Genomic DNA, 10,909 nt, shown 5'->3' with positions numbered 1-10,909 from the left:
TCGTTTCAGCGGGGACGCACAAGGATGAGTTTGGGTCTTGGGCTACAGATGGACAGACACATGCTAAAGTCGGTAGTAGACGTTACTGCGTAGATAGTCAGGGAATTGCGGGAAGCTTACCGGTGACACTGCAGAACTGAACTCAATGATAGACACAGACTTACATGGAATGGGGTAAGAGGGCCACTTAGCTCCCTGACCTTGGGGTCTCAGCTCCAGGATCTACATCTAGTTTAGTCTCCGATCAGTCATCCGAGACGGCATCTCCAACATCACCTCATGGCAATCTCTGCGGTTCCCAAGCTGCGGTTTTACAATGGGTTTTCGGGTCACGTCGTTCTTGCAGAGCGAAAAGCAAGGCGCAGAGCAGAGCAGAGCAGATGGGGGAGAATGGAAAAAGGAACACGAGCACGGCTAAGGCACCAAGGAAGGCTCAGCCAAGCCGAGAGCGGCCTAGCCCATGCTGCTGGCTGTTTCGAAGTTGTCATACGCAACGCACCTCAACTGGGGGGGTCCCTTTGCATTACAGCACAGTACATTACAGGGCCCCTCTGGTTTGTGCGGGCGCCTAGGCGGGCGGGCGGCCGACTGAGAAGAAGGCGCGATTGGAGCTGTGTCCTGAGGGGAGGGGGTTGAGGCGTCCATCGGGTTTGTTTTTTTCCTGCCTGTATTTGATGAGCTGGCTGAACAAACTAGGACCTAGGGCGGGGTTGACGATGGGGAATAGGGCCGAACAAGCATGCAGGGTTCCTGTAGGGCTGCTGGGGGGAGTAGGAGTATGACGGGAGCGAGAGGAAGAGGAGGATGCTGGTGAAATACGAGGAAAGTGACGATGGTGTTGAAGTTGAGGTTGAATTTGGAATAGATTCATCGAGTGTCGATCCCGTAACAGGGAATAGAGCACAAGGCAGCAGATAGATGATGATATGAAGGAAAGTCTACGATGGCAATGGGTGTGTACACAGTCAATGTCATACAATAAGAATACCAAGTGCGGCAGAGCCAAAAGGGTAATGTTGGAGAATCGTCTCGGAAGAGATTGACAGGTAAAAGCAAATAACAAAAATAAAGAAGAAAAAAATCCCATGTCATACAAACAAATTTCCCTTAAAGCCGCAGAAACCCATGCGAAGCGAAGATCCCGCATCGACAACCCCATGTGATGGATCACAGCCCGCCCAGCCTAACGCAACGTACTAAAGGCCAGGATCAAGCGGCCCACTAACAGCCAGTCCCAGCACCAAAAGGCGGGCAGCAACAAACAGACAGACAGAGACAAGCGAGGATCTAGACCAGATTGTCGAATGGCGCATGATGAAAGAGGGAGGGACCGTTGAAAGTCTGATTGTCTGTTCCCCATCCTGGGGGAGATTGACGCGCAACCGAGTCAGTCTTTGAAGCTCGAGGGGAATGACGCCCACATCGTGGTGTCTTGGCATTACCTATCCGAGACCGGTGAAGAGGAGCTCCCTGTACTGTAGCTACCCAATTCTGTCCATGTCACCTTGACCTTGCGCTTCCAGTTTCCTCTGGGGCTCTATACGAACGTTGGAGTTCGGGGGGGGGTTATGGTTCTCGAGATGTACGATATAGAGGTGGCATACAGAGAGAGTGAGCGTCTGTATATCTGCTCCTTTCGGTACGGACCGGTGCAGCGGTACATGGAGTGCAGCTCTTGGCCAACTGGAAATCAACATGAGCGCCTGATAACGCCACCTATGGCTTTCCTTCTGAGAGAGGCAGCTGCAATGACATCGAGGCAGAGAGACACTGGACCCAATGGCGGATGGGACGTGCCGCCGTTCAACGGCTGTGCCGCCATCTCACATTGGATCGCGACTGGAAATCCCGGGATAGCGGGTAAAACGGGGTGAGAGAACCTAAGAAAAAGGTGGGCAGAGATCCTGGTGAAATCAAGCGACGACGAATAAGCTATCCAGTAACGTCGGCCGCCTTGCTGCAGCTCCCATCTCGTTAGCTTCAGCCTCGCTCTTGGGCGTGGGCGTGGGCGTGGGTGGAACCTTTGTCATCCAGCAATTCGGTAAACTTCTTGGTGCATTGCATCCATCTCCGGGGCCTTTCTCCCGTCCGACGGCGAACTAAAGGCGGAATCTCCTCTCGTCGACCTTTTGTCATCGACATTGGCCGAGCCCTTGTTTTCCCGCTGGCTGGGGCAAAGAAGAAAAGGCGAGCATGGGATAGGGATAGGGATGCAAGCAGCATTCCCTAGGTATGCAAGTTGAAGGAAGATACCGTCGACCCAAGAAAACACCAGGCCTTTACTGTATATCGCCTAGCTCGCAGATACATCACCACCCACGGCACCTTCAAGGCCTTTCCTTTAAAGGGCCCCTCCTTTCCCGTCCTCCCGTGGCTGGCCAAGTTCGTGTGTGACGAGGTCCACGTTGTTGTCGCTGCTGTCGTCGAGGTACCTTTTACACTGCACAGCGCCCACCGAGTACCTGTCTCTCTGCTGCTAACCTTACCTGACACCCACCTCCTGGTACCTGCCTTCCCTGCCCGCTGCAGTGATCAAGCATCATCTTTGCTCCATCGCTCCTGCTCCTACCTTTCATCCCTCCTCCTGTCTCTCTTTCCTCTCTCGCTCGCTCATCAACCACCTCGTATTAATCCAATCCCCGTCCAACCTAGCCTGAACAACTTCAGTTGACCACTTCTTCTCCCCTTTTCATCCATCCAGACGGCCTCGAGCTTTGACTCTTCTATACGGGCTGTTTAGTCATCTCAAAACAGAGCCCATCTTCTTTCGCAATTGCGCGGCCACTCTCTCCTCCTTCTCCACTTCCCTACCTACAGTATCGCCAAAACCAACCTCCGCCGCCTCCGATCGCTTCACCATGGACTTCACCGGGCAATACAACTTCCCCGGCACTCAGCCCTACCACCAGTTTATGCCGATTCCTCCTCTGACACCATCGCACTCGCATTCTGCCGGCTCCGACGATTTTAATGCATCCCCGCCTGTCAGTTGCTCCCCTTCTCCGCGATTTCCCCCACTCCCCCAGGTGCAGCCCTGCCTTAGCGCTCCTTACCTGAGCATTACTCTATCAATCTTTGAGCCTCAAGCCCAACGTTTTGCCCGCCGTTTTCACCAACGGCATGCCTGCATCGAGTCCCTATAAACCCGACGTCCCCTGTGTTCCTCTGCTGACGCTCCTCCTTCCCCTCGTCTAGGAAAACTATGACAACTTGCCCACAAACCACAACGATCAGTTCCAGGCTTTCGACTACGCCTCCCAGGGCTTCAACGGCAACCCTCACCAGCCGCCTACTGCTTTTCCAGGGCCGCCTACTCCTCCTGGCCAGAACGTCTTTGCCGCCCAGGTCCAGTCTGTTCATCACCAGCAGCAACACGGTCCCGCCAAGATCGACTCCCCCGAGGACCAGAATGCCGTTCGTGGTGGTAGCGAGGAGGATGATAACCTGACACCAGCCCAGTCCCGCAGGAAGGCCCAGAACCGTGCTGCGTACGTTCCGTCCCTCTTGCTCTCCTTCTCAGATCGTGACCCAGGAGTCCGCATCTGCAGTGGTACATCAGGCACTGTGGAGTGGCCTGACCGTTTCCTTGGCACGAGACAAATAAACCCCTGAGCTAACACTTCTTTCTCCCAGACAACGTGCTTTCCGTGAGCGGAAAGAGAAGCATGTCAAGGACCTTGAGGCTAAACTCGCGGGTCTTGAGGCGGCACAGCAACAAGCGTCTCTCGAGAACGAACGTCTGAAGCGAGACCTCCAGAAGATGTCGACTGAGAACGAGATTCTGCGTGCCACCTCTCACGTCGGCCATGGCTCCATCTCTCCGGAGCCTGCCACCGGCCCGATGCGCTTTAACCCTACCGAATTTTACTCCAACGTCCTCCAGAACCACACCAACAAATCCCCCTCGCACCGCATCGTCACCGCAGATGATGGCGAACGGCTTCTTGCCGCTGGCGCGGCATGGGACTTTATCATCTCTCACGAACTCTTCAAGAAGGGTCTTGTCGATATTGGTGATGTGAGCGAGCGCCTCAAGCACTGCGCACGATGCGACGGTCAGGGACCTGTCTTCTCGGAGCGTGCCATCAAGAGCGCCATTGAGCAGAGTGTCGCCAGTGGCACGGATGACCTTCTGTAAATGGATGGTGACGAAAGAGGAGGAGTGAGCAAAGGGAGGATACGCGGCGTATACGGACCTTGGATGATTGATGTGTATCACGGCGAAGGAGGCTGGTCTAGTGGATTGGATACCCCGCCCGCCGGGGCTTTATGGCGTGGCGTTTTATGCTTGTGATTCTCGTTTGGTCCAGGAAGTCGACTGTTGAAACTCCTTTGGGGGTGATCAAGGACTCCGGTTGAGGACGTGCATAGCCTGATGATATACGACGAGCACAGCGGGTACAAGGAGTTACTAGGGGGGATAGACGTGGATCGTACGGACGACCAGGCCGAGGGGGTTCTTGTCTTTGATTTTTTGTGCTTGGGTTTATATCTAGTGATATTTAAGTGAACATAGGAAAAAAAGCGGTTCAACAGTCATGATAGTAACGAGTCTCGAACATGAACACTTGATGCATATACCAATTGTCTACTAGAGGTTCTAGTGAGATTGACGAGCAAATCAATGATTCTGGTGCCCAAGAAGCGATACCTTGGGCGCATTTTAATCGTACACGGGGTTGTACATGTACCATCCATCTCCAACAAGGAACGACAAGACAGACAACGCTGCGCCAAAAACTCCAACCAAAACAAGATGAGAATCATATCCTTATCCTCCTCGTGATGCAGTACCGTCCGTCATATAACAAGCAACAACAAAGAAAGTCCCTTTTTTTCTTCTTCTTCTCCTCGTCCACCTCTTTGAATTAACGTCTTCTCACGTCTTGAATCTATGCGAGAAGCGAGTAGCAAGCAGGAACCCTCTAGATGCCCGTATCCCTTTCTATTTCCACCCGTCCGTCCGCCAAACCGCCTCATTTTATATAACCCTCGCCCACTCTCATCAATATACCATGCCCGAGGACATGCCAGTATATCTCTTTTGGCACGTCTTATCCGTCGACTTTGATCAATCGGTGATTTGACATGATCACAGCTCAGAAGTGATATGCCAGCAACTCATAGTCCGAGACAGTCGTCGACAAATGTCCAATCTAGACATTTAATCCTTCTTCATGCCGTTGGTCTGGACCTCGTTCTCGACGTAAGGGTACTTGATAGTCAAGCACCAGATGTCGAGGTAGTCGCAGATGGTGACGATGACGTCAACGACAAAGCTGCCGTAAACGCCGACAGCGGTACCGAGCATCATGAACATGAAGGCCACCTGGTAGACGTTATCACCGAGGGCACTGGGCCAGCCATATCCAAAATAGCGCTGGAAGATGGGGCCCATGGAGTCGATGACGCCAAAAGCAATGGGCAGACCGAGGACGTTCCAGTAAGGGAAGCGCAGGTGGACGAGGTGGGCGGTAATCATCTGGCCGACGCTGTAGGCGTTGACGAGGCCGGCGAAGAGCGCAAAGGGGATAAGGTGGCACTCGCGGATCTTGGGCTGAAGATAGAGGTAGGCGATGATCAGAGACCAGATGCTGAAGAAGGGGACGAGGCCAAGGAGAGCACCGCGGGAACGGTCGCCGCGCGAGCGACGGGCACGGATGACGTTGAGGGAGGACTCGACCGTGTTGAAGACGAGAACAATGCCGCCCTGAACGAGGTACCACTCAGTGAAGGTCAAGTTGTAGACGAAGGACGGAATGCCAAGTGTCGAGGGCACGCCGACGGTCTGGAGCATGCTCTGCTGCCAGAAGTGGGCACCGCCGACGAGGCCAGTGAAGATGAAGACGCAGACGATAGCTAGGACGCCTTCAACGGGGCCATTGACAATGCCGAGGGTGAGGGTCTTGGTATGGTAGGTCTCCCAGGTCTGGACGTAGAAGGTGAGAAGAGCTAGGGAGAGTTAGCATGTTGAAAAGCAGTTGCTGATCGCATCGTCTTACATGCAAACAGAGTGGCCACGGTCTGCCAGCTCTGGCCCATGTTCTGAGAGGCAGCGAAGATGAGGACCTCGAGGGAAGTGTTGCAAGCATCGACTCCATGATCGAAAAGTTCGCCGAGAGGTCCGGACTGTCGGGTTCGTCGTCTATTACCCGAGTTAGTAGCTGTCGCAATCCATCTATTCTCAAATCCTCGTCTCGGTAGCAACTTACGCCTGAGTTCCGTCCACAGCGTCAAACGTCTGGTACAGGAACAAGCCCAGGGCCCACGAGTAGTACACCCACGAGGGGCAGTCCTGGTCGAGTGTGGGATTGTACCAGAGCAGGGTGAGGAAGTTTGCGACGACGAAGGAGAAACCAGTGAGCGTGATGAGGTTCGGGGCCATGCTCATGGGGAAGCACTTGATGACGAAGTTTGTGTAGAAGGGCTTCAAGACATATTTGGAGAGCAGCGACCGATCAACACCCGAGTACTTGTACTCGCGGAGCGCGGGGAGCTCGCGTTGCCGTACGTAGACCATGGTTGGCGATAGCTTCACACACAGGTCAAGTTCGAATAATGATTGCTTGTTCGAGTGTGCTTGTGCTTGCGCTTGCTTGTCGGATGCGAGGTTTCGGGTCGATCGGAGGAGCGGTCGGCCGGTCTGTCGGTAGGTCGGTCGTTATCGTGTCCTCTTTTTCTCTCCCTCGAGCAAGTGGGTAAAGGCGGTTTCTCGTCCGATCCCGCTCTGCAGCTCTTGTATGCGTTGGCTTGCTCGCTTGATCCAGATCCACGCGCGTCGACTGAGACCGTAGCAGACGATTTTCTCTTGAATCCGTGTCGCTGGAAGGTACCACCCGCGCTCGGTTTCAGCTTGCGACAAGTGTTTGAGCAAGAGTATGCTTATTAAAAGAATACGAGAGGGTCGGAGAGGACCTGGTTGCCGCGAGAAAGAGAGCAAAGAATGGATGGCTCACAGGGAAAAAAAGATGCCAGCACGAGCAAAAGTGGATCGGCACAAACTAATAAATGAATGCCCTCCGCAATCATGCGCTCCTTCCTCCCCTTTCACACGACACCACCACCGTACTGTACTTGTACTGTACCTGCCATGTCTAGAAAGGGCTCGAAAACGGGAAATTTGGCAACAGCAGCCACAACCCACACACAAGCTCACTCACTCACACCATCCTTCCCTCCCCTCCCCTCCTCCTCTAACGCATTTCAATGCGAAATTAACGGACAATCGATAAGGTCCCGGCTTTTGATGGCGGGCTCTAGGTAGGGGGGCCCCTGGCAAAACGTCATGGGAGGGCCCACTCACACCTCGAGTCAACTTCGCTCGACCTTGATCGTTGGACTTCGGCGTCAACTCTGTACCTCTCGTCCATGTGCCATCATACATCACACATCCATGTCTGCAGCCCAGTTACACCTGGCCATGTGCTCCCCCTGCCATCCATCTCATGACCCCAACTTGAATCTACTGTGCAGTATCTCTTGATCTCTTCTTGTTGCATTATCCAATCACCCTCTCCTCTACAAACTCTATCCCCAATATTCCCACTCGTCCTCAGCCAGAGGCACGTCGTGACATCAAGACAGTCCAACTTTGTCACGTCCAACATGCTGCTCACGCTGGCCGGCCCATCACGTCCATCATCGTCTGTACACTGTGATTTCAGTGTTTTGCTTCATTCAGTCATGTCGGCTAATGTCTACCGTAAACTATCAGTAAACGAATCAGCCGAGTTGCATTCCCTTGACCCTTGTATCCATCCTCCAAGGCCGACATCTGGACCCAGACTTCCATGTCCACGTCCACCTTCATGTCAATAGCACCAATCCCTTCCTACTCCATTTTCGTTTTTGGCAGAAGCCATCCATCCAACCTTCCTTTTCGTACTTATTCCCAGAAACTATTCCTTGATACCATCATCGACATGTGGAATAGTTCATACTCGTCCGAGCACATCCCCCTTTCCAATCATCCATCACCCTATCCCTCATCAGCCTAAACTGCCGAAAACTCCTGGGCGTACTTCTTCTGCGACTCATCGTCCTGGAACTGCTGAATCTTGACAAAGGCCATGTTGAGCAGAGGCCCAGCAAGCTCTGCCACTGAGAGGTGCTCGATCTTCTCGGTTTCCACCGATCGTTGCTCACCACCCTTCTTGATTGGGCGACCGTCTCCCACCGCTCCAAACTTGCACTTGGCCTTGGGGAACTGAACATCACATGCGAGTTCCTCGGTTGTGGCCCTCATGAAGTTGGCGCCGGCGTACCAGGCGCGGTCCACCATCTCGCGTCGCTTCTGGAGCTTGTTGGCCGCCCAGACATCGTCGTTGGGTGCGTATCGACCGGTCGAGGTGACTGGAGTCGGGTTCCAGCAAGTAGGATAGGGTGGCTGTTGGACAAGAAGGGTTTCAAATGGACAAGCCGGCTTGTCGTTGGCCAAACCACATGGGTTCGCATCTCGTTCCTCGTTGAGCTTCGCAAGGAAAGCCTTGGTAGATGACATGGTCTTCTGAGGAGTGACTGAGATGAGTGCGGTGCTCAGAGAAGCTGTCTGCTTGAACAGAGGAGACTTGGGCTCATGTCTCTTCTCATCGATGCCCGCCTGCTGAAGGGTCTGTCGTGTAATCATGAGGACATCATCGTCATCCTCCTGGTCGAGATCCTGGCCAGAAGCTTGGGGCTTGAGGGCCTTGAAGGTGGACTTGAATGTCGAAGGTCGATACTGGCGCTGGCCAGGAGGGCCTGCGCTCAAAGGTCGAGGAGCTCCGGGGCCGGAGGCGAGGGTTGCAGAACCGAACTTGTCAGAAATGCGGCCGCCGACTGCGGCATCGAAAGGCTTGACAGTGTCGGGCTGGATGGCACACGACTTGTCCGGGGGTTCCAGAACCCATCGTCTTGAGCTCGGCCGTAGCCAATGGTCTCTGCCTGGGCATGTCGCAGCATGCTGGGAGAATCGAGATGGATTTGGAGCGGCTCTTGGGGACCGGTTCGTCGGTTGAGGGGGTAGAGGGTTCCTCGCTGCGCGTAACCGCCTTGTAGCCTTCCAGGGCCGCCTTGGTTCCGCGAGAAAGCGCCTTCTGAGCCCTCTTCTGGTTCGGGTTGGGGTAGGAGGCCAGGTTCTGAAGAGACTTGACTGTCATGTTCAGCAGCGGGTCCATGCCCAGCTCGTACTCATTCTCGTCATCGTCACTGGCCTCGGCGTCGCTGAGAGCGTCGTGCACGACCTCGGAGAAGAGAGATGTGAGAGGCGAAGGGGTGGTCGAGGTCACAAGGCGCGGGACCTGAGCGGACATGTTGGCGCAAGTGTGCTCAGTGTCGTGAATGGGGCTGATGGCCCGGTCGAGGGTAGTCTGCATAGGGCTGTGCTCCTGGCTCGACGACGAGTGGTTGACGAACTTGACAGGCAGAGATGCCAGAGCGGACTTTGGGAACAAGGAAAGGCCGGCAGTGTGAAGGCCAGCCGACCACTTCAGCGAGCGGCCTCGACGAGCAGGCGGCTGGAGCGGCTGGGCAGTGCTGGGGTTGTATGGGGTGCCAGCAGTGGTGTAGGTGACCTTGGAAGCCGAAGTGGGCGCGGTCGAGGTAGAGTCGATGCTACCGGGAGAAGATGCGCTATCCATGATGGACTGGGTTGCAGTACAGCTTTCCGGAGACGGGAAGGGCAGCTGGTGTGCAGTGCGAACTAAGGAAGGTTCTTGTTAGATGGATACTGGCACACGCAAGGAGAGCCGGACGCCTTGAACGAGAGAAAAAATGATAGGAAGATGACACTGCGTTTCCAAGCCAAGGAAGGAGTGGAGGGGTAGAATGGATGGTAGCATACAATGCTCCGAAAGAGAATGCAAGGAGGGAGGGGGCTATCAAGCCTTCGTCATTGCTGGGCAAAGAGGTTTCGACCGGCGACGAGAGATTGATGTTGGGGAGAAGAGAAAGAGAGGAGAGGAATTTTGTGTCTGAGGAAGAAGAAAGAGGATATGTGCGGTGCAAGGCGGGGAGAAGGTGGTGTGAAGGTGAATTCGGGAGAAGGAGCGGTTGGGTTCTCACAGGCAGTTGCACCTTCCTTAGCACCTGCCAGAGGCTCGTATCTCGGTGTTTCTCTGTCGAGGAAAGAAGGAGATGGAGCAGCTGATGCTTTCGGAAGGTGCAGCCCTGAGAGAGTGTAAGGAAGGAAGAAGGGGTATCGACTTACGAGAGGCAGAAGAACGATGCGTTCCAACTTGAGAGGATGCGAAGTGCTGAAGTTGAAGATTGCCGTGCTTCTGTGAATGTGCGAAGATTTTGAGAGGAAGGGGGAGAGAGGGTTCGGTTGAGGAAGGAGAAGTTATACACCCCGAGGGTCAGAGAGCAGGCGGACCGGGGCCTCGAGGTGCAGAACAAGATCTGAGGTGGAATCTGAGGAGCAAGTGAGAGGAAAGTGAGGAACTGTCCAAAAAGGGAAATATTCCAAACCCGTCTGGCCTCTACCTCTGTCGTTTCTGTTCCCCTCACCTCGAGTGTCCTCTTACCCGCGAGTTGAGGCCCTGGCACCAATCTGCAGCGGACTCGCCCCTGGACAAAATTATATCGAGAAGAACCGCCGAAGCAAAGCCAACAAGTACCAACCTTGACCTGAGTCAAAAACGGCGAAGCCAAATGGGGGTCTACGATGGCACCCTTATAACTTGGCCATGTTGGCCGCCGTGGAAAAAAAAACTTTGTGTATGGACGGTGAATCACATCCACACGTGTGTGGTGGTGATGCCATCAGCTGGCCGACAGTTATCAAGCACGGACAGAGGCAGTAATTGGCCAGACTCGGGACACAAGTGCGGCAAACACGTGAGTGATGATCCAATAGTAATGTCAAGAAAAGAAAGCACCTTGATGCAATGATTCTTTGTTGATTCTCTCCATCAAACACTCTTACATACAA

General features: G+C 54.1%; 3 protein-coding genes across 3 annotated transcripts; 1 reads left to right on the top strand and 2 right to left on the bottom strand.

The window, feature by feature from the left end:
- Positions 1-2,858: 2,858 nt before the first annotated feature.
- Positions 2,859-4,138, top strand: MRS44_004729 (uncharacterized protein; the record flags this gene model as incomplete). The annotated part of the gene is made up of 3 exons (XM_046275578.2): positions 2,859-2,984; positions 3,196-3,488; positions 3,634-4,138. The coding sequence occupies 3 exons, from the start codon at positions 2,859-2,861 to the stop codon at positions 4,136-4,138; spliced, it is 924 nt and encodes a 307-aa protein (XP_046136130.1).
- Positions 4,139-5,164: 1,026 nt separating this feature from the next.
- On the bottom strand, positions 5,165-6,520 carry MRS44_004728 (uncharacterized protein; the record flags this gene model as incomplete). The annotated part of the gene is made up of 3 exons (XM_046268794.2): positions 5,165-5,952; positions 6,003-6,145; positions 6,213-6,520. The coding sequence occupies 3 exons, from the start codon at positions 6,518-6,520 to the stop codon at positions 5,165-5,167; spliced, it is 1,239 nt and encodes a 412-aa protein (XP_046136131.1).
- A 1,473-nt stretch (positions 6,521-7,993) lies between these two features.
- Positions 7,994-9,617, bottom strand: MRS44_004727 (uncharacterized protein; the record flags this gene model as incomplete). The annotated part of the gene is made up of 2 exons (XM_065622311.1): positions 7,994-8,941; positions 8,982-9,617. 2 exons carry the CDS (start codon positions 9,615-9,617, stop codon positions 7,994-7,996), a joined length of 1,584 nt encoding a protein of 527 aa, XP_065478383.1.
- Positions 9,618-10,909: the final 1,292 nt, after the last annotated feature.

Source organism: Fusarium solani, assembly GCF_023522795.1.
Source record: "Fusarium solani strain SB1 chromosome Unknown bctg00000002, whole genome shotgun sequence".
Classification (NCBI taxonomy): Eukaryota; Fungi; Ascomycota; class Sordariomycetes; order Hypocreales; family Nectriaceae; genus Fusarium; species Fusarium solani.
This window is presented reverse-complemented; position numbering and strand designations above follow the sequence as displayed.